The following is a 24,819-nucleotide window of genomic DNA, read 5'->3' on the forward strand; positions in this document are numbered from 1 at the left end:
GTTTATTATAAAACACTTACTGAAGGCATGATATAGATGATTAATAAAATGTTCTGTTTATTAATATGCAAGTGCACAACTCATGGATTTAATTACTCAAACTTAATATAAATTATTATTAATGATGATATATAAGAGTACTACAGTAACACACTGCCACCTCATAAAAATATTTCATTAAAAACTAAGTGCCGCTTATGAACCTGCACAAATCTCCAATGACACAAAAAAAAGTTCATTAATAGAGAAGTATTTCAATATATTTAATACTTGGAGTTTGTAAAGTATTATGAAATTACTATGAATAACTATAATGAAGACTGAATATAGAGTACCAATTAATTTGTGCAGAAATTCATTTGAGCTTGCTTTAAACTGTTAAAAGGATTTATAAAAGAATCTGAATTTAATTTTCAATAGAAATGGGTATTTCTCCCATGTAACAACAAATGAGGGAAATTTTAAATGCTGGGGTGGATTACTTAAGCATTGGTTTCAGAAGGAATAAAAATCATGGATTATTTAATTTATCTTAACATGTGAAATTACTAAATCTGATTTGCCATTTTAAGAATTCTTTTCAGTATCTGAAAAATAATACCTAATGAATACTTTCCAGATCTAAAAAAAATTCATAATACAATTGCCAGATGAAAAATTAAACATTTTAACTTGCAACAATCTTTAAGAAGACTTTTCAAAAAGTTTCTTTGCACTCACTTTCTCAGGTACTGTATTTGGCATTTGCTGTGTGAGATAGTCTTCAAATGTGTAGGCAGGAGACATTAGCTAATTAAATACAGTAATCCCTCCTCGATCGTGGGGGTTGCGTTCCAGAACCCGCCGCGATAGATGAAAATCCGCAAAGTAGAAACCATATGTTTGTATGTTTATTTTTAAATATTTTAAACCCTTATAAACTCTCCCACATTATTAGAGCCCTCTAGACATGAAATAACACCCTTTGGTCAAAAGTTTAAACTGTGCTCCATGACAAGACAGAGATGACAGTTCTTTCTCACAATTAAAAGAATGCAAACATATCTTCCTCTTCAAAGAATGCGTGTCAGGAGCAGAGAATGTCAGAGAGAGAGAGCGTGAGATAAAAGCAAACAATCAAAAAATCAATACGTGCTTTTAAGTATGCCGAAGCACCGCAATAAAGTGGCATTTTGTAGAGGTGCGTCCGTATCTTCTAGGCAAACAGCCTCTCTGCTCACACTCCCTCCGTCAGGCACAGAGAATGTCAGAGAGAGTGAGAGACATAGAAAAGCAAACAATCAAGCACCGCGCGGGATGCATATCTTATATCATTGAGGAGTTTTATTTAATATGTAATACATGCTCTGATTGGGTAGCTTCTAAGCCATCCACCAATAGCGTCCCTTCTATGAAATCAACTGGGCAAACAAACTGAGGAAGCATGTACCATAAATTAAAAGACCCATTGTCCACAGAAATCCACGAACCAGTGAAAAATCTGTGATATATATTTAGATATGCTTACATTTAAAATCCACGATGGAGTGAAGCCGCGAAAGTCGAAGTGCGATATAGCGAGGGAACACTGTACAGTCCATTAGTTTGGTCTCAGTTATTTGAATCATTACTAAGGATACATGTAAAAAAAATTCAGTGTTATTTTGTTTCTAATGAATCTCACATTACTTATCAATTGTTTGCTACTTTATTGTCTTAAGAATGTGGACTCTTCTAGAATTAGCTCTAGAATAGGACTGGCCTCAAAGTCAGAACTGCCTACAAGTTCTTATGGATTCATGTGTGTGCATAAATTACTGTTAATTTTTATTTTACCTTAACACTGTTCAGTTTTGTTAACAGTGTCAGCATTTTGTGTAAGTACGCATATCCAGGTTGGTAATGGGATGTTATGATGGTTCTTTGACTTTGTTTTTGGTTCATGTTTTTATAGGCTTAATTTTCTGGTCTCATTTATTTTGGGTCATCTTCGGAACAATTTTTAAACTTTTCCTTATGGTCTTCCATTTTCCTTGTTCTGGGAAAAATACAGGGGGTACATGGGGTAAAACATCTTCACAAACAACTGCAAAACTTTTTGCCATAAAACATCATCAATACACTGGAGACAAATTTCAGGATATTTTTGCTGCTTTTTGGCTCCATGTACAGATATTGGAATCTTTGAAGCAGTGCTAAATTTCACAGTATGACATTTGTGGCAACTGTAAAGCATTTTATTGGTAGCTGTATAAAAAGGTGCATTCCACTAGATGGCACATTGCGTCAGAGATTCCTATACCAAATAATACCAGACCCTGTGCCCTGACCCCTAAAGGTCATGTGAAAACATAACAACCCCTCGGGGATTAATACAGTGTTCCAAATACCAAAAGATATATATATATATATATATATATATAGTGAATAAGGCACTATATAGATGCCCGACCCGGCACAGATTCACACTGAGGCACGTGTTCAATAAACAAAGTTTTATTTTTCTCTTCGGCCGTGGGGAACATCTGCCCATGTCCCACAGGCCCAACACAGTCCCAAACCACTTCAACTCAACACAACCCAAACCAATTCTTCCTCTGACAGCACCACCACTCTTCTCAGGCAACCTCGTCTTCTTCCTCCCAATTCTGGCTCCCGAGTAGTAGTCTGAAGGCTCTTTTTGTAGCCCTCCTGGAAGTGCCCCAGGTGGTAATTGACCTAATTAGGCTGCACTTCTGGGTGTGGTTGCATTCCAGCCCACAGAGGCTCTTTAAGGCATGCAGCTCCTCCGGGTGGTGGCCATGGAGCCCAACAGGTATGAGTCCTAAAATTCCACATCTGTGGCTCCGATGTAACCCAGGAGGGCTGCTGCCAAGCATTCCGGGGGACGTAGAGTGCATCCCATGGCTGCTCCCCTGGATCCAGTGTTGATGGGGCATCCCGGCCGGGCATTGGACCCGGCCGCCCGTCACAATATATATGATTACTGTATCATTAGAATCATGGGTCTCGTGATTCAAAGCATTCAAGCATCATCACTTGACCCATATGAGTTTCTGGCAAGTGTGGAAATTCCAAAATACTATCTTTAAAAGCATGTAATGACAAAATGCTTACACGGTTAACAAGGATGGATTGATGGCTGATAAAAATCAACCATTGAAGCTCTACCATTTATGCATATTACCCATGCATCATAACTTATCACATATTGTAGAAACAAGCAGTAAATGTTTGCAACAGTCGTAAAAAGCCTTAAAGAAAACAGAAAATGTATATCTAAGCTCTAAATGTTAAACATCCTCACAGTTTTCCAATAGTAAAGAGCAACAAATGCATAAATTGAGCCAGTCAATCATTGGCAGACCTAGAACTGTCAAGAACATCAAAACAAGTAACGGAAACCATTTACATATTGTATATATAGTCACAAAGCATACAACCCATATCAGCAACATGAATAGAAAAAAAATGGTATACAGACTTATTCAGTTTTTATTAGCTTTGAAAAAAATATTGGAGGAAATCAAAATAGTTAAAAACACTAAATCATTAAGCACTTATTGTGAGAGCTAACTCAACTATGTGCTTTTGCAGAAGAACAATTCTTGAGCTGAGGCTTTTTCTTTGCCACTCCCACCAACTGACTGTAGCATGATCAATATTGCCAAGCAACAAATGCAAATTGGAAGAGACGGGACAAACTGCTGGGCCAGATGTGGGGCCGGGATGGAGCCAAAGCTCAGCTCTGAGGGTACAAACTTAAATTATTATATAAATTGATATGATAGCTTACAGAAATATGTGTATTTTTTTAGTTTAAAGTTACTAACGGGTTAAGTAGTACCTTGTGTCACATTAGCAAAAAATCCTTTAATCTCAAAAGTAAATGTTAAGCATTGGAGTGTGAATTTCCTAATCGCTTTGCTAAAGTGTGCAACAAAAATTATGTTGACAGCAGAGTTATAATAAAACAACATCTAGAGATATGGATGGCGAATGTCAGGGCCACAACAACAGTGCTTGCAATGTCAAGAAAAGGGTCTGATTTTAATTTGTTTGGTCCTGCGATTTGTGTAACTATCTGCAAAGTCTATTAATTCAAGCAGCTCTTCTCATTACTCACTGGACCATGTTATTTGAAGAAAAATACGTCCCCACGCATTTGCTTCTGAGTTTAAGTTGAAAGACACTGCATTTACTGCCAGTGTGGTTGTGAATAGTATGTACTGGTAATTATCCTTAGAAGAAGTCCATAAAAAGATGCCTCCTGTGAAAAATATTACCTAGTGTAGGTTTCTAACTTATGGCTATTTTTGAAGAAGAGCATCTTATTAATGGCAAAAATGCAAAGCTTGCATTCCAAAACATTCCTTTATTCAAATGGATCCAATGTGTATACAGAAACACAACTGGAAGCCATGCCACTTCTATCCATTTCACGATCAGCACATGGCAAGTTGAAATGTCAAATATGGTGAAAATGATTATTCTTCTCCTCAACTACCTGAAGGAAATCAGTGCTAAAGATAGTAAAGCTACTCATTCTTTGATGTAATATTGTGCTTGTCAAGAGCTGTGGGCTGTTTTTATTTTGATAAACTGGTAGACCTAACAAGCTGGCATGTTCATTTTACAGATGGAAAAGATATTCTGAACTTTTTAAGTCAATTACATTAAACTGGGGTATAACCAGTTGGAGTAACAGGTCGGAAAATAAGAAACATTTTGCACCCTTTCACAGTAAGCAAGTCTACTGGTCAATGTGAACAGGGCAACATTTTAAGTCTTAAAAGAATGTTTTTACAGACTTGCAAATAGAAAGTTAATTGGGAGAGGGAAGTGTCAGATATAAACTGAGGCAAAGAAACTCATTTTGCCCCTTAAACACAAAGGACAGGGCCAAAAATATACATTTATAAAAATAATTTTTTATGTACGACTGCCATACCTACACTAAATCAAAAATTTAAAACTCCAATTCCAAATAATGTTAAGCTTGGAATAACTGAATGCATAATGCTTTCATCTGTAAAATGGCCCACTTCACTGTATAAACTGCTGCTGTTAAATCTTCTCCAAACTTGATGAACAACACACCACAATCAACACCACAGCCCATAACTGCTAGCGGGGTCAACCTGAAAAATGAAAGACAGATTGGCTCAAAATAGAATTTTTTTCTGATAAAGTAAGATAAATGTATTGCAATGCTAGCTCAGGTATACCTCACAGCAGCATCGGAGCAAGAGCCATAAGCACCTGTGTTGCTGAAGATTTTGTAAAGGGAAGCATTAACATAATAATGTTGCTTTCCAGGCTAATGTTTATCTATTTGAACTGTGTAAAATCAGTTTGACACATTAACCTGAATCCATGGCAGACACCATGACTATATTTCTGGGGGGAATCACCAGAAAATGAAACAAATGATACTGTGGAGATGGCGGTGAAGTGGTTCCACAAGTAACCAAGTCATATGGTAAAAGACTTGAAGTGACAGCCCCAGTGGCTGACAATGATAAAGATGATCACAATGAATTTATCCTTAAGGAATGTCCTTTAGAAGTCACTATGCTGTTCCTCCTCCCAATGTTTACTTCATTCTTGTATAGAATTACACCATTTCCTCTCATAGTGGGATGTGCTCTTATTTCACAGAAGCTTACATGTGAAATATTTTCTTTTGATTGGATTAATATATTGTTAATGCTTTAACATTTTGAGGATCTGAGGGACAGAATTCAACCTTAAAATTTCACAGTCAAAAATATGTCACTTGGGGACAATAAATGTGGTGGATCTCCTTCTATTGAGCATTTATCAGGTAGCTGGTCAGGTCAGGTTGGGAAACATGCACTGGTAATGCACATTGCCACTCTCAACACATGACAAAACACTTCGGGATCCCAGATGACAACCCTACAGGCAAACACGTAGTAAATTCCCACCCTCCAGAAATGACTGTCTATCTGCTGCAGCCAAATTTTACATGGGCGTCCCCTTGGCCTGGTCCAGCTGCCCTTTTCCACAGCAATGAGGATCCTGCAAGCTGGATCACCCATGGAGAATCAAGCCAAATGGCCATAGTGCCGTAACTGACGCTCATTCACAATGCAGGTAAAATGCCTCATTTCAAACCAGGCATACTCAAGGATTCTGCAAAGAGACACAGCACCAAAGGAGTCCAGTCTTCACCTCAGGTCACTGTATGGCATCCATGTCTCGCAACCATGTAGCAAAACAGGAAGTTCCAAGACTCTAAAGACTTGGACCTTCATCCTTTTGAGAGATATTGGGAACACCACACACCACTTTCCAGCGACCTCATGACCCCTCATACTTTCTCAATCTGTCTACTGTCTTCACAGGAAGAGTCACCAGAGACATGATGGTCACTGCCAAGGTAAGTAAACCTCTCTACGAGGTATACATTCCCAACGCAGACAAATACACTGCTGATGACTGTGCCCAAGAGGTCATTAAAGGCTTGGATCTTGGTTTTCACCCAGGACATTTTTCAAGCCCAAACACTCCTAATCAGAGGCTCTATTAACTCCACGAAGATCACAGCATAATTGGCAAAGTGAAGATACGTGAATATCTCTTCACCAACAGACGCTCCAAAGCCGCTGGACCGTAAAACCCTGCCCAACACCCAGTCCTTGCAAGCACTGAACAAAGTAGGAGGCAAGAACACACCCCTGAAAAACCTCAGAATGAACAAGGAAAAATGCAGAGGTTCTGCCTCCACTCCGCATAGCACCAGTGTATGGAACGGCCATGATATCCAGCAACTGCAGGGGGGATCCCACAAAGTCTCAGGATGTCCAACAAGGCAGCTTGATCAACTGAGTGGAACACTTTTCAAAAATCGGCAAAGGCTACAAAGAAACTCTGCCAATATTCTTATTTATGCTCAATGAGAACCCTAAGTGGCAGGATACAGTTGATGGTAGACTTCTTGGGTGTAAAACCAGACTCCCCCAGTCTCTGGTAGGTTAGCAAGTGATCATGGATCCTACTGAGGATGATCTTAGCAAGAACCTTACTAGGCACTGAGAGCAGCACTTCACTTTCCAGATATGGACGAAAAATCCCGCTTTACAGTCAGTAGGGATGATGCCCATCTCCAAGTGGAAGCAAAGATTGCTTGTAATGCCAGGAGGACAGTCTTGCCACCAGCCTGGAGAAGTGCACCCCAGATACCACAGATCTCTGCAGCCTTCAGCTGGTTCACCACTTGTGCTCTCTCAGTGAGGCTGGGTGTTTCACAGCTAATTGGTGGATCGGCCTCAAGAACCATGGACCCAGAGATGTCTAGTGTCCAAGCCAGAGGGTCAGCTTTAAACAGCTGCTCAAAGTAGCCCACCCAGCGGGTCACAACTGCAGCGTCATCCGTAAGGACCGTTCCATTAGCTGACCTGACTGTGACTCTTCAAGAAACAGATTTGGATGTGTGTAATGCTTTGATTCCTCTGTAAGCAGGATGTGGGTGACTAGACTACTGACGGTATGTAACTTGCTTACAGATTCCTCTAAGAAACACCTCTTTATCTGCCCTTAAAGCCCTTGTAGCTGATCTTCTCAGTTCCTGGTACAGATAGGAGCAGCAATCAAGCCTTGCACTGTGATTCCTCTTGATGATATCCAGGGTGCCCAGCGAGATGAAATATCTCCTTCTGGGAACACCAGCAACAACAAAACAACCCTCAGCAAGCTTCAGGGTCCTGTCTAAGAAGGTATCCCACATTACAATATGATCAGCGGTCAGACCTAAATCTGCTAATTCCTCACACATAATGCGTGCAAGCTCATTAGAAACGGCCTGAAATTGGAGTTGGGCAAGATTCAGCCTCATTCTCCTAGTAGGTGGTAGCCTACTGGACCTAAGCTAGATCTTTAGAGTAACAACAACAAATCTGTGGTCAGAATTAACAAACTGGTTGCCTCTTTAGAGCCTGCAGTTCTGTAGGAGCCTCCAGTGTCTGCCCATAAGGATGTAGTCGATCTACTTCACTGCACCACCAGTATTGGAGTATCAAGTCCAATGATGCAGCTCAGGGTGCTGGAACCAGGATCTAGCGATCCACATCCCCTGACCTTTTGCAAAGTCAAGGAACATGGAGCCACTTTCGTCATAGTCGCCAGACCCATGGGGACTGACACAATCCTCATTGCCAGCGGTTGCATTGAAGTCATCCATGACCAGAGAAGTGTTACCTCATGGGCACCCATCAACTACTCAGCGCAGTTGCTAATAAATTGTCTGCCTCACCAAGACATCACTTACTGTGGTCGGAGTATACACTGAGACAACAGACAAGGCATTCAGAGAATGCCTTAATCTGAGTCTCATAATACACTCGTTGAAAGGTGTGAGATTGGACAACATTGAAAGGAGCTTATTCGCCATAGCAACAGCTACTCCCTGAGTATGACAGCCATCAAAGAAACCAGACCAATAAAAGGTGTACCCAGCTACAGAGATCTGGCCAATCCCACGTATGAGCACCTCAGAGAGTACTTTCACTGAAATGTGAAGTTTACAAAGCTACTCCGACAGCAGAGGAAAATAAAAATCATTCTGGAGAGATAAGACGTTCCACGCGCCTACCCAGATGGGCCTCCTTAAATTGGGACCCAAGTGCTGCTGTCTGAACCCACTGGCTCTCCAGAGGTTTTGACTCTTCCAGAGATGAGGCTCCCAACAGCTTTCCCTAATTCCCTTTATACAGTGAACAGCCTTCCTGTGGGCAGCTGCAGCAGAGGTACTCTTGCAGAGAGCAAAAAGGAGTCTTGTCTGCCGTTTTGGAGTAGCCCTACCAGAAAAGCTACATATAAATTAAAACCTAAGCTGTTGTAGGATGGCTTTGTACCTTTTGTTTATTCAGTGACCTAAAATGTACTTTCTTCTTTCCTGTTCAACAAAAATATCAAAAGAATTATAAAGGCACATTTTTAATTAGCGTTTTTAGAAGCACCATGACATGCATTCAAATGAACCTAATATCACAGAGTTGTATGGTTATGCACAGATTCTCACATTTTGTTTTTGGAATCATCATATCTTTACTAGTCCAACACATGACAATGATTGTACCCTTTAGTGCAAAATTGCATTCTGCAGGTGCTCAGTCGCTGCTTCTTGTGATTTCAGACACAGTAGGTATAAAGAAGCCTGCAAGTTTACTCAATATGTGTAGTCAAAAATATATTTACACCTGCTGTGAAAACAGTGTTTGATGCTAGAGCAGGAGTAGAACAGTAAGTCTGCAACTAGCCTGCATGAGGATAAGAAGTTGATGTTAAATCCATATAAACAGAACTGGCTAAGTTATTATACTTTGTCAGGAAGGATGAAAATGACAAGAAGAGAAGTGGATTTCTCGATGTTCAAACATACTTACCGATGAAACAATACAGACTTCACTAGGGTCACAACATCTCGGCTGGCATTGTAACCGGCACACACAATAGCCACATGGATTGTCTACATAATGAGAAAAACAGACATAGATAGGATGTTAAACTTACGGAAGTGTTGAAGGAATCTAAATATACAAGAAATGCAATTATAAACTCAAAAAAACAACTAAATTAAACTGTTTAGCAATTATAGTTGCTAAATATCAGTACAGGGATAAGGAAAAGATTGAGTACAGTAGCAATCATAATTCATGTGAAATGTGGCAAGGTTTGTAGTTGTTTGTAAAGCTTAAAATATAATCTAATCACACACAGATTTTCTCTGCTATATTAGCTTAATGCTTTCTACACAAGCTATAGTCACGAATAAAAAAAAAAAAAAACTTTTTCTCCATGTCACTGCTTGATGCAGCATGAAATACATATTTCTCCGTTGCAGAGTATGACAAAAACAAGATTTTCAAGCAAGTCAAGGTCCAGAAGACATTTAATTCCATAGTTTTTTGTTGGTTTTTTTTTATAAATGTTTAGTAACCAATTAATTGGCCTGTTCATGGAGATATTTAATGCTTCTCAGACAGAATATGTGGTCCCCACCTGCCTGAAAAAGACTACAACTGCAGACCAGTCACTCTCAATCATTCTTCTTCTTCTTCTTCTTTTGGCTGCTCCCATTAGGTGTTGCCACAGCGAATCATCTTCTTCCATATTGTCCTGTCTTCTGCATCTTGCTGTGTTACACCTACCACCTGCATGTCCTCTCTCAGCAAATTCATAAACCTCCCCTTAGGCCTTCCTCTTTTCCTCTTCCCTGGCAGTACTATTGTTAACATCCTTTTCCCAATATACTCAGCATCTCTCCTCTGCACTTTTCCAAACCAACGCAAGCTGGCCTCTGACTTTGTCTCTCAACCGTCCGACTTGAGCTGACCCTCTAATGTACTCATTTCTAATCCTATCCATCCTCATGACACCATCCTACGCTCAGTTCTATTGTGATAAAATGCTTTCATAGACTAGAGCTGAGATACATTATATGATATATTCCAATTTGTACCAACTTCAGTTTGCACAGTGCCACAACAAGGCCACAGAGAATATCATATCCCTTTAAAAACCTGAATAATAAAACCAGCTATGCCAATGTACTATTCATAAAGTTCAGCTCAATATTTAACATTGTGTTATATAATTACATCTGATCACCAAGCACCATGGGAAATAACTCTGAAAATGTTTTTTGCACTGAAAAGATTCTGCAAAGTGTAAAAATTTCCATCTTAACCTACACAATGGCCCTCAGCACAGGGAACTCACTGAGTACTGTGCTAAACCACCTACTGTGTCACCATAAACAGACCCACTTCCATCACTAAATTTGTTCATGATACCACCATCATAGGACAAATCACCAGAAACAACAAGACAGCTTACAATGAAAAGATCTGCCTTTTGGCAGGGCAGTGTCAAGGCCACAGTCTCTCTCTTAATGTCAGCAAAATCAAGGAACTATTCACCAACTTCAGGAAGAAGAAGGTAGACTGCAAACTCCTGTTGATATCTGTTAAGAAACTTTAGAGAAGGTCAGTCGCTTTTTATTTCTTAGAGAGATCACTGCCTTTACATCCTTAGATGTCTGAGGAAAGCCAGCTACAAGTGAGTACTCCTTACTCAGTGGCTCCTTAACATCCTAATTTGATATCTGTTCAGCTCAGGACCACAAGGCACTGCAGATAGTGATGAAGCCAGCTCAGAATATTTCTGGCACATAGTTGTCTTCTGTTCGGAACCTAATATAAAACACACTGCCTTAGAAAAACAAACTGTTAAAGGCCTCAACCATCCTGCATAATCACTATTCTCCCTCCACTCTTCTGGTAAACTGGTACAAAAGCGTGAGCACTTGCATCAAAAGATTCTTAAGATTTTTTAGCAGTCACAATATTTCTTAACAGCCATCCATAACAATTATTCTTGCATATACGTATGATATAAACACAGTATAGGATTATGTATATATATTTATTTTTATTTTTTTTTTCATTTTTCATTTTTATTACTATTTAATTAATATAGTTTTTTTGTATCAGTATACTGCTGCTGGATTATGTGAATTTCTCCTTGGGATTAATAAAGTATCTATCTATCTATTCTTTGTATTGCATCGTGTTGTAACCATTTTAAATTTTGTCTGTTTTTTATGATATTTATTACTCTCACTAGTATGAGGTGGATTTTAAAGAAACAATTTCACTGTACTATGTGCACATGACAATAAACTTGAAGTAATTGCCACAAAATTTTCAAGACACATATTGGAATGTGTTGTGAGGAAGTTTCTTGCCTATTCAGTAAGCCAAAACAAAACACTTTTCTGCAAAGCAAGGGTACCATCAGCCATCTCCTCCTTCACCATCTCCTCATTCTGGAGGGCATCTCAATACCTTGGGACCCATTTTTACATGTAGCTCACTGCTAGACCATCTGTTTGCATCTGTCATCCTGTAATTAGTTAATCCTTTCACGCCAGTAACAAATTCATTAATTTCAGCTGCAGGGAGTCAGCAAATGTTTTACTAGACACAAACTTGGACATACTAGAATGCTGTTTTACAGTCTCCATTATACCAACAAGATAGAATAATAAAAACTGTTTAGAATTTTAAAGCAAAACCACAAAAGGACTGTTTTATTTGGTAATCATTAGCAGGACTGTTCATGCGTACAGTAATTGGTGCTCTGCTATTTCTCTATCGCTTCCACTCTGAATAGAATGACACTCTACCTATAATGATGGAACTGGAAGCTTTGCCATCTCATTTCAAGCAACATTATAGACAGCAATCTGTTGCTGCATGGCCGGCACTGACATCAACCATTTAGCTGCTTTTCTGTTTTACCTCTTTCCTATGTTGAGATGGCAACTCCATTGTTCGGCTCCATCTGTAAAAACAACAGCTGCTTGCTGTCACTGAGACCTGTGTGGAAGCCATATGAAAGCTACTGAAAATATCTAAAACACTTTAAGATAACATTCATTAAATAAGATGATTACCTACAGTACATAGGTTTTCAGAAAATCAATAAGATTTCTATTAGCATTTCAATCTTTCTATAAATATTTCATAATATGCAGCTAGGTCTATAAGTATTGGGACAGTAACACAATTTTGTCTCTATACGCCATCAAAATGGATTTGAAATGAAGAAATGATTACATGATTCAAGTATAATCTTTTACTATTAATTCAAAGGGTTTAACAGAAATACTGTATGAGCCATTTAGGAATGACAGCCATTTTTATACATGGTCCCCTCCCCCATTTTCAGGGGCTCAAAAGTAATTGGACAATTGACTGACAATCTTTTCCATTGGGAGGTCTGAGCAGTTCCCTTATTAGGTCTGGAGCCGATTCTTAGAATTTGCATTTGGAAGCTGTCACTATGAACTCTCAATATGAGCTGTCCATGCAAGTAAAAGCCCTCAATATGAGGTCCAATGAGCTGTCCACGCAAGTAAAAACCAGGCCATCATTAGGCAGAGAAAACAAAACAAATCCTTTAGAGAGATCACAGAAACACCAGGAGTGGTCAAATAAACCATCTGGTATATTCTTAAAGAGAGGAAACGCATTGGTGATTTCAGCATCACCAGAAGGCCTGGACAACCATGGAAGAAAACTGTTCTAGATGATCGCAGAATTCTTTCCTTGGTGAAGAAAAACCAACTCACAACATTTAGCCAAACCAAGAGCACTCGCTGGGAGACAGACCTATCATTGCCAAAGTGTGCAATCACGAGAAGACTTTAAGAAAGTAAACACAGAGGGTTTACCACAAGGTGAAAACAATTGGTAACTCTCAAGCACAGGAAGGACAGATTAGACTTTGCCAGAAAATATTTTTAAAAAACAGTCCAATTTTGGAACAGTTTTCTTTGGACAAATTAAATTAAAATCACCATGTACCCGAATGATGGATAGAAAAGAATATGGAGAAGAAAACAAATGGCTCATGATCTGTATCATATCATGTTACCCGTGAAATATAGTGGAGGCAGTGTTATGGCATGGGCATGCGTGACTGCCAATGGAAGTGGGTTACTGATGTTTATTGATGATATGACTGCTGACAAAAGTTGCAGGATGAGTTCTGAAGTGTACAGGGCTATAGATTCAGACAAATGCTGCAAAACTGATAGGACGACGCTTCACAGTAGAAACAGACAATGATGCAAAACATACGGTGTGAAAAACCAAATACTTTGCAAGACAAAGAAGTGGAATATTCTTTAATGACCAAGTCAATCAACTGATCTCAACAAATTTGCACATGCATTTCACTTGCTAAAGACAAAAACTGAATGTAGAAAGTCCAAAGAACAAGCAGCACCTGAAGACAGTGGCAGTAAAGGCCTGGTAAAGCTTGAGTAGGGTGGCAACCCAGCACTTGAAGATGAACAGGGGTTCCAAACTTCAGGTAGTCGTTGATTGCAAAGGGTTTTCAAACAAGTATTGAAAATTATTGTTATATTCATGATTATATTAGTTTGTCCAAATACTTTTGAGCCCCTGAAAATGGGGGGACCATGTATAAAAATGGCTGTCTTTTCTAAATGGCTCATACAGTGTTTTTGTTAAATGCTGTAAATTAAAACTGCAAGTCCACACTTCAATGTCATCTTGATTGCTTAATAGCCGACTATACTTTCTTAGAAGGTTGCCGTCCTTCAACATCTGCAATAAGATGCTGCAGATGTTCTACCAGACAGTTGTTGCAAGTGCCCTCTTCTACGCGGTGGTGTGCTGGGGAGGCAGCATAAAGATGAAAGACGCCTCACGCCTGGACAAACTTGTTAAGAAGGCAGGCTCTATTGTAGGAGTAAAGTTGGACAGTTTAACATCTGTGGCAGAGCGACGGGCACTAAGCAAACTCCTGTCAATCATGAAGAATCCACTGCATCTACTGAACAGTGTCATCTACAGGCAGAGGAGTAGCTTCAGTGACAGACTTTTGTCACTGTCCTGCTCCACTGACAGATTGAGGAGATCGTTTCTCCCCAACACTATGCGACTCTTCAATTCAATCCGGGGGAGTAAATGCTAACATAACTCAAAGTTATTGTCTGCTTTTACATGCATTTTTATTACTATTTAATTTAATATTGTTTTTTTGTATCAGTATACTGCTGCTGGATTATGTGAATTTCCCCTTGGGATTAATAAAGTATCTATCTATCTATCTATCTATCATTTCAAATCCATTGTGGTGGTGCACTGAGCCAAAATTATGAAAACTGTATTACTAGCCATATACTTATGGACCTAACTGTAAATATATTTTTTGCATACACACAGCATATACTGTATGATGCACTTTGATTTGTGGATAGCTGGAACTGCTGATCTACTAAAATGCAGGTAGCAGTCTGATGTCCCTTCTTAGATCTCACAGACAAGTAAAGCAAGTGCTGAAGGAGAGTGGTGCTAAGCAACAATTACTATGATTTGGGTGCTGCAAATTTTTTTGTCAGTTGGTAGGGAGATTTTTTTCATACTTTATAGCTCTCTGAGAAGTTTTTTATAAAGTTGATATTAGAACACCCACCTATACGTGCTATCGCTGTTAATGCTGATTGAAACACTTCTAAGTTTATTTTCTTAAGTAATTTTGGAAACTCATTTTTCTTACTGGAAACACTCTAGTTTCTTTCACTACTTCAGCTCAGCTTTATAAAATGTCATGCCCCCCTTCAATCGGTGTCAGAAAGCACATAAAAAGTGTACATCCACCTGCCAACACACTGACGATTCCTTTAACTTACATGAGTCAGAAACTGATTTTTCCCTGTCTCTGGATGATGTCCTCCTTTTTCCTTAGTCTTGCTAGGTCCATGGTGATGCATGTGCTTTAATAAAAGGTGCTCCAATCTCTAAGTGTAAATCTAATGCAAGACTAAAATTACAGTATGTGTCATTTAAATCATAAAACAAGCCTTTAGCCAGATTGTAGCAGAAATAAAAATAGAAATAACAAAATTAGAACTACCAAATGTATTCCTCAAGAGAATGGCCTGAGCGTCTACCGGTTTAGGAGCAGAGAATGGTTTAAAAACTTAAATAAGTCAAACTGGAATGTTCAGCAAACATCTGTTTCAGTAAGTAGAAAGTGAGAAAAAAAAATAATTTAAGCTATTAACACATTTAAGAGGTCACAACTGGAATATTTTGTGCTGGTGTGGGATACATTTTTGAGATTAACAAAGTAGCTCTAGGGTCAGGAAGGAGACAATAACAGAAAAACCCAAAGGAAACATTATGATCGATAGTAATGGGATTAAGGATACCGGTGAGAAATACAAACATACAGAGCTTCTGTTTCACCCTGGGGAAAAAGAAAGGCCTGCCTGTCTGCTGAAGTACATGGAGATGTTGCTGCATGAGAAGAAAAAATGGACTAATAATGTTCTCTGATAGAAAATAGAACCAACTTACAAGTTTTTGAAAAAGAGGTTCACGAAAGTATTGAAACTCATTAGGACAGGTAAAGAAGCAGGCCCAAATGGTATGGTGTCAGAAATGTTGAAGACAGCAGAAGGTCCTTGAGCAGTGTTGGGGAACATTACTCATTACTTACCAAAAAGGGTGACACTACACAGTTACTTATTATAACATGTAATGCATTGTAAAAAGTACATTATTTGTGCATTACTTTTTCTTCTTTTGTTTCAAAAATTGCAGTTTTCACTGTCCAGTACTTGTTATTAAATCCTAAGTCCATATAGTAACCTTCATGAAACTGACCAGAAACACAGACAGATTTGATTATTTTTTTGTGTTCTATGAATAGATGAATAGTTCTTCATCTGCAATGTAGTAAATAACATCCATCCTCTTTCACAATCTCCATACTGAACCTTCGAAGATATGCACCAGATCACAGTGCTTCAAAGTAAACACAGCAAAAAGTTGGATTAAAATAATCTGACACTTTATAGGTTTCTATTATTTGATTGCATATAGCACTCCATTTCCTAATTGACAGTGCGACTGAGCCCTGCAAACGACTGACATACTGTCCCCCGCATTTGCTTCTTGCCATTTACCCAGTGGTGCTGCGATCATCCTTGGCTCCCAGTGACCTTAAATTGCGCTGCTTAAATTTAAAACTCGGCTCATGCAGAATTAAATGAATACTTATAACTTTTGTTCAGTTCTTTTCTCTTGATCGCACAGTTACCACATGCTTAACCTCTTTATTAGCTCTCATCAGACAGATGGAACATACATGTGCACGATATTACACCTACAACAGCAGGCAATGTGTTTATGAAAAGCAAAATAGCGCAATACTGGGAATAAGCTTTTATAGTAACTCAATAATGTATCTATTTTCTATAATTTAATGCAGATATTTTTAATTATCAATGACAGTGTTGTGCTAAGTTGCTTATTACTTTAAAAAGTAATCTGACTACGTAATGCACGCATTTGACTGTATTACCCCCAACACTGTCCTGGAATTGAAAGGTTGATAGACATGTGCCACATGCATACGTGCGAAAGGATTTTGAAAGACTAGAAAAGAAGTGTGCTCCTTCCAGTAATTATTGAAAACGGTGATCCATTGGAGTTTTGACCATATCAAGCAATCAAGTTATTGGAGCTGGTAATAAAGGTGGTGGAAAGATTGTTAGAGAAATCAATTAGGAATCATGTGAAAGTTAACAAAATGTATTTTTGTTTCATACCCAGAAAGGGAACAATAAATACAATCTTAATAGGCAAATGCAGAAAAAAATTCAGGCAAATGGAAAATGCATTATCTGAAGTACTGCAAGAGGTGTAGTGAGCATTGACAAAGTTAAACATGGACAAATGGTTAGTGTCTGCAATGATGAAAATATACAAGTACTCCACCAGGAAACTGTGGTATGGCAATTCTGATGTATCACAGCCTTCAGGTTAAAATTTTAGACTCAGGCTTGGATGATTTTGGGATATTTTTCTACACTTGAGAGAAAGAAAATTGCCTTTTGTTTGATATACAGTAGGGTTATGCCCTGTAAATCTAATGTCCTTTCCTTCTTTACATATCAATTGAATTTTAAAGTTAAAAGATGTTTAGATTATTATAGAAAATCGCACATACAACACATACAATATTTGAACCCTATTCATGATAGATTTTCTATTCCATTCAACTCACTGTCTATGTAAACTTATTTCAAAAGCCTGAAGCTGATTGATTCATTTTGTTTGCTTAATTCGCTGACAAAGGTTTTTTATTTTTATTTAGATAATATTTTTTTCAGTCACTAGCATCATCTCACTCTCTCTTATTCATGCTTGGATATGCCATCCCTATCAGACCACTGTGCTATCTCTTTTGCCTTTTCTCCCCAAGTGTGCCACAAGGTTTTTTAAATACAGTGATCCCTTGCTATATCGCGCCTTGACTTTCGCGGTTTTGCTCTATCGCGGATTTTATATGTAAGCATATGTAAATGTATATTGGGATTTTTAGCTGATTCGGATTTCTGGACAATGGGTCTTTTAATTTATGGTACATGCTTCCTCAGTTTGTTTGCCCAGTTGATTTCATACAAGGGACGCTATTGGCGGATGGCTTAAAAGCTACCCAATCAGAGCACGTATTACATATTAACTAAAACTCCTCAATGCTATAAGATATGCCTCCTCCGCGGTGCTCGATTGTTTGCTTGTCTCTGCCTCTATCTCACCCTCTCTGACATTCTCTGCGCCTGACGGAGGGGGTGTGAGCAGAGGTGCTGTTTGCACAGAAGCTGTTTGCCTAGTGGATACAGATACGCTCCTCTAAGAAATGCCGCTTTATCGAGGTGCGTCCAAAAGCACACTTATTGATTTTTTGATTGTTTGCTTTAATCTCGCGCTCGCGCTCTCTCTCTCTCTCTCTCTCTCTCTGACGTTCTCTGCGCTTGACGGAGGAGATGTGAGCAGAGGGCTTTTGCACAGAGGCTGTTTGCTTAGAAGATACGGACGCTCCTGTAAAAAATGCTGAAAGGCTACCTTCGCATTGATCCCTTCATTGCCGCTGCTTTATCGCGGTGCTTGCATACTTAAAAGCGCAACAGCCCTATTGATTTTTCATTGTTTACTTTACTCTCTCTCTGACATTCTCCGCTGCTTACGCGCACTTTGAAGAGGAAGATATGTTTGCATTCTTTTAATTGTGAGAAAGAACTGTCATCTCTGTCTTGTCATGGAGCACAGTTTAAACTTTTGACTAAAGGGTGTTATTTCATGTCTAGAGGGCTCTAATAATGTTAAAAAACGTATGTAGAAGGTCGTAAACAGGTTTTCTATGCTCTAACTGCGAAAATATTAGATATTTATAAATAAAGAATCCTACTTCGTGGAAATTCATTTATCTGTCTGGAGCGGATTAACCGCGATAAACAAGGGTTTACTGTATAACTGTGCGGAGAATATTTATAAACAGTGTGGGAGAGTTTCTAAGGGCTTAAAATATATAAAAATAATCATACAAACATATGGTTTCTACTTTGCGGATTTTCACCTATCGCGGGGGGGTCTGGAACGCAACCCCCGCGATCGAGGAGGGATTACTGTAGACCCTTAATTTCAAGTGCTAATTATTTGTTACAAACTTTTCTCCATGTTAAAGAATTTCATGGCCTTTAATTCTAACTCTGTTTATGACCCCACATGCGACTGAATGGCTGTTAAAGGTGTTATTACTGACTTTACTCTGCTAGTTTTACCTCCTTAGCATTAGACCTGAGCATCACTTAGGCTGTAAAAACAGTGCTAAAAGCGTTAGTCCCAGGCAACCGTACAGATGCATTTCACATAAGACCAGAGGATTAGTTAGATGTAAAAGTGCCAACAGCTTTATTGTCGAGCGTTACTCAAGCAACGGTATATGTACGTTTTGCATAACTGTCAGGCCCAAGCATTACCTAGGTAATAGTGTAGATGCATCTTTTCCTAGCCTCATAATGCGACTCATAAGAAACACCTCTCATCGGCAGTGATGACGAAGTGCATCTGTCTTCAGGCAGTGAAATTATAACGGTCAGTGAAACCGAAAAGTGATTCTTGGAATCCAAAAGTGATGCTCGCATTACTCGCACATCATCATTATTTGTATCATTATTATGTTTTCTACACTTTGCATGGTTTATAGTACAAATATGAGATTTAATAAAAATGTAATTTTTCAAGCCAAAAAATTAAAAACTTTTTACAGGAGATGAAATATAATGCTAAAGAAGTTAATCTAGACATATTGTAAACAGATTCATGACTCACAGCCTACTTGATTCTTGCCCAGCATGGCATACTTTTACTCCTATTCATCACACTCTTTATCTGTGCATTGGAGATAATCCTATTGCTTTCCAACCTTGAGCTTGTATGAGTTTTCATTTGATAGCACAGGTCTCTAAACATTTCAGTCACTAAAATGTTTCTTATTTCTTGTTCCTTCGTTTTCTTTTATCTTACAACTAATAGCAAGTGAAGCCCCAATCTTGTCTTTTCTTGCATCCCAACCTTTGCACAAATTCTAACTTATGTTATCCCCAGTTGGAACCAGTGCCAGCTATTAAATAACGTTTAAGGCATAAATTGTTTTGGCAAAGAAATTTCTCATCTGTCCTATTCATCCTCATGCAGGTGTTTTGGGATTACACTTGAGTTTTTAGTCTGGTATGACTAATTTTCTTGCATCCATTCTCTCTATCGCCATTCCATTTCTTCCTTGCTTCTTTCTGCTGTTAGACCTACCCTAACTCCATTTTTCTGGTATTCAGCAGCGGCAACTTGCATTTGATAAAATTGCTGCAAAAGTTGTCCCGGTGTCTTGCTAGAAATGCACCGACACCCTTTATCTGCTCATCTGGAAATCTCCATTTTGTTCCTTTGATTCTTCTGGAACACTCTACAGTGAGATTCAACAGAGCATCTGCTCCTTACAACGATAACCTGTCAAATATGGTATGATGCACTTTCTCCAGCAAAGGTACCCATTGGTCGTGGTTACAGCGTAGCTTTTTATCTACTTGATGAGGTGCTGTTTCTCACTTGTTGGCCCACTTTCACCTTGTCATTTAGATCTCTGAACACAGAAGTATGGGAGTGAGGTTACTGGAAAAGGATTGGGAAATGGAAGTCAGAGATTGTTTTTTTTTTATTTTTTTAATTTTATTGATTTTATTGTAATCATTCCATACAAATAGATAAATTTTTACAAAAAATAAGATTGAAAACAAATCAACCCCCACCCCTGAGAAAGACAGTATAGCCAATGGAATAAAACTTAAAAATAGTAAAAATAAATAAACTGATGAGTTTAATAGGCGGATACAGATAAATGCAGAAGAAAAAGAAATTGGGAGAGAATCTACTTCCTCAGTGCTTTAAGAGCTTATTCTAAAACATTATTGATTAAATCCTGCCAGGTTTTGGAAAAATTCTGCACCGATTCTCTAAGTGAGAATTTGATTTTGTCCAGTTTCAAATAATATAAAACATCAGTTACCCACTGACTTAAAAGAGGAGAGTTAGTATTCTTCCAGTTTAGTAAAATAAGTCTGTGTGCCAATAGTGTAGTGAAGGCAATCACAGTTTGTTTGTCCTTCTCCACTTTAAGCCCATCTAGAAGAACACCAAACACAGCGGTTAGTGGATTAGGAGGGATTGTGATACCAAGGCTGTCTGATAGGCACTTAAATATTTTGGACCAGAATGATGTTAATTTGGTGCAGGCCCAAAACTTGTGACCCAGTGAGGCTGGAGCTTGATTGCAGCGTTCACAGGTTGGATCATGCCCTGGAAACATTATGTACAATTTCAAGCGACACAGATGTGCTCAACATATAATTTTAAGTTGAATAATTGTATGCTTTGCACATATGGAGCTCGAATGAATTCTTTGCATTGCTACCTTACACTTCTTTTCTGATATATTGAGTGAGAGATCCATAATCAATTCTTGAATAACAATGATGCACTGGTGAGTAGAAGGAAAATGTTCTTGAGTTTGGATTTAGAAACCTCCAGGGGTCTGATACATTGTGGTCAGTTAAAAACTGTGTAATTGTCTTTGCAGTGTTAGATGTCATCCCCCCTATGACAGGAGAACTAAGAGTAGATTTAAAACACAATTAAAGTCCCCAGCCATTATAATTTTATGACTGTTCACATTGGGAATAGATTCAAATACATTTTGCATGAATTTCCTATCATCGACATTGGGTGCATAAACATTTGTCAAAATCATTTTACAGTTAAATAAGTTGCCCATGACCATCACATACAGTATCTCCCTTCAGGATTAGATACTACACCTGATACCATAAATGAGACTGTTCTATGTATGAGAATTCCAACACCTATAGTTTTCTTTGTAATGCTGAAATGGAACATTTGGCCAGTCCAGTCTTTTTGCAGCTGGAACTGATCTTTGCTTAATAAGTGTGTCTCCTGTAAAAATACTATTTTAGTGTTTAGGCCTTTTAGGTGAGAGAATACTATCTTTCTCTTTAATTCGTGATTCAGGCCTTTAACATTCCAGCTCACAAAGTTAACTGTCCCATCATGGAGACATTGATTCTGAATTTTTGATGTCATTTTGTAGTCTTAACTGGAAGTGAGACAGCTTTAACCTTAATTTCCAATTTTCCCACGAGTTATTGCCATGCAGCCTATTGTTATGTTGGAAATTATAATTATAAGGATTAAAAGGATAGATTAGATATAGTTTGCTCTCTTTCTCTACCCCTCACCATTTTGCCTTCCCACGTGAGGCTGGACTGGACCCCACTTCACAAAATCCCAGTCCTCTGACATGCCTAGAGACTGGGTTGTTATTTTATTATAGGTAAAGATTTAGCTTTTGTTTTTCTAAGATATTGGATTTTTTTGTCTTTCAACAAGGAAGTAAATGTAACAGGAAACACAAACATTGGTCATGATAACAGAATAAAATAGTAATGTGTTGAAATGATTTTGAGTTTAAGGAAGACAGGGATATACCAGAGCTCCATTCTGACTGTATTGCTTTTGATGATGGTGATAGAGGTGGTGACCAGAGATGTGCATGAAGCATTTGCCATAGGATCTCTTGCGCACTGATAATCTTGTAATGATAGAAAATCATGAAGTAGAATTGATAGACATGACACTAAAATGCAACACTGGTTTGGGAAAAAAGGCACCAAGGTAAATGTGTCAAAGAACATGGTAAACGTTGGAGGTAAAGGGGCAGGAGTTGTGAAAGTATGTGGTAATATTGTTGGAGAAATTCATGCATGTGGTGTTTGAAGTGGGTGCATAAGAAACGTAGGACTGTGAGATGTAGTCTGAAGATGGCAAGTGTGACCTTTGTAAGACGTTTCTGATAAGGGTGCAAAATACTGATTCAGCAAGTGTAAATGGAGATTGCAAAAAGGAAGATATTTGGGTGAAAGTATGGAAGTTCTTCTAGTTAGGTGATGTTTCAAGTGTATACAGAGGTGCAGTAATAGCTCTGACAACAAGGGTTAAATGTACTGTACATAGGAGCTGTCCCCCACTTTGGCTTCTGAGATAGTTTCCCTGTCACTAAGAGATAGTGTTTATGAAATCTGTGTTATGAGTAAGCCACTAACAATTTGGAAACGTGGCTTAGAAATAACAATCGGATGGATTTTAAAGGCCATCCTTGGACTCAGAGGTAAGTCTATGGAAAATGGAATTTGAGCATAAGGGTAAGCTAAAACATTTTGAGATGCACAGCAAGCTCTTTCTGTTGCTAAAACAATCCTATATAACATAATCAGATTATAAACACATGTCCATCACAGTTACCTATAAAAACTGCAGTACAGAGGAGAACTTACATGAGTAGGGAGCCAAGTCTATATATATATAATGGCATTTTTTAAATTATAAAAAGGACATTGTCAGTACTTTTCTATCTATTAACCCTATTTCATAAAACATTGCCAGATCCTGACTTGACTAAATTTTTTTTAATAAGATGCATGAACAGTAGGTAATTAGACTGGTTCCACTGTATACAAGCTGCCTGCAGCACAGAGTACTAATAAAGTCCAACATGCATTACAATATTAATTTCTGCTCTGGCTGGAGATTCATTAAACAGTTTCATTGTCATTAATACAGAGGATAAAATGCATGGTATTTTGAACAAGTATTTCATACCTAGTACAACCTTTGCATTTTTATTTCTTTAATCAAGTTGTTTATTGCACATTAGTTGCCAGGGTATCAGGTTAAAACTGCAATGTATTTTTTCTTTTCCAAGAATTAAATTTATTTTTTGTCCAGTTGTAGTAAGAAAAGACAGACTTTTATAACCAAACAAATATATGCATAAAGAAATGCACATTACCTTCACAGTTATTTTTCCCTGAACTATATATATTCCCTTGTAAGATATCTTTGATTGAATGCGAACATTATTTGCTTACCAATCAATTCCATGAGTTTGTTAATTAATTCACAGGTCAATAACTCAATTGTTCAAACAGAAAAATAATTGAAAAGCAAAACTAACAGAGATGGTCTTAATTATCCATCCATTTGCCAGACTTGCTCAATTCTATTACATGGTCATATAGAGCCTGGGTCCATTAAGATAACATTGGGTGTAAGGTAGGAACTAGGCCCAGTTTAGCGCCATAGTTACTTGTATATCCGTACTCATTTATATGGGGCCATTTCAAACTCAGCAATTTGCCCAACATGCCATGTCTGTGAGAAACAATCCTGGATAAAAATCCACATGAACAAGGACGTCTCCATACAGACTAAGTCAGAACTGTAAGCAAAATCTACCAGAGCTGTAAGGCAGCGGCACTAACAAAATTTTCTACTATGTCCACTGAAGTTTAACTGTTCATATGGAAAATACTCTTGGAAAAAAAATAAACCAAAGAAATTCACAGTACTGTATAACATAAATACTGTAGCTATGTAAGTATCATAGCAAATCAGAATATTTAGCAGATTTGCTGACTTGCCACATACCTCACACTTGTCCACTGCAGGGTGCTGTGAACAATCTGAATTGTTTCCTTGTGTCCAGGATCGTAATCCCTCACTATCACCTGTGCCCTCTTCAGTGGAGTATGTTCGTGACTGATTGCCATGTTGTCCATGAGAGGGCCTGTGGGCTGGACCCCTCAGAGATTGATTAAGTTGCCTTCTGAGGGCACGATTCTCTTCCTCCATCTCTCGAACCCGCATCTCTAAAGCAACACCAGCTGATACAGTGGGAGATTCAGGAGCCATTGGAGATAGTGGCAAGGGCTTCACTTCTGTAAAATAAAATGAAAAGGTGTTAAGATGTTTAGTGGTATGAAGGATACCTAATATACAGTTTACAACATTAGTAACA

General features: G+C 38.3%; 1 protein-coding gene across 1 annotated transcript in view; it reads right to left on the reverse strand.

Annotated features, from left to right (window-relative positions):
• large1 (LARGE xylosyl- and glucuronyltransferase 1) overlaps nt 1-24,819 on the reverse strand; it is a 481,706-nt gene that overhangs the window by 206,327 nt on the left and 250,560 nt on the right. Inside the window, exons 3-4 of the mRNA XM_039769462.1 lie at nt 24,450-24,739; nt 9,390-9,472 (exon numbers count right to left, since the gene is read on the reverse strand). Coding sequence (XP_039625396.1) covers nt 9,390-9,472; nt 24,450-24,739 — 373 coding nt within the window. The remainder of the gene's footprint in view (nt 1-9,389; nt 9,473-24,449; nt 24,740-24,819) is intronic.

Source organism: Polypterus senegalus, chromosome 11, assembly GCF_016835505.1.
Source record: "Polypterus senegalus isolate Bchr_013 chromosome 11, ASM1683550v1, whole genome shotgun sequence".
Classification (NCBI taxonomy): Eukaryota; Metazoa; Chordata; class Cladistia; order Polypteriformes; family Polypteridae; genus Polypterus; species Polypterus senegalus.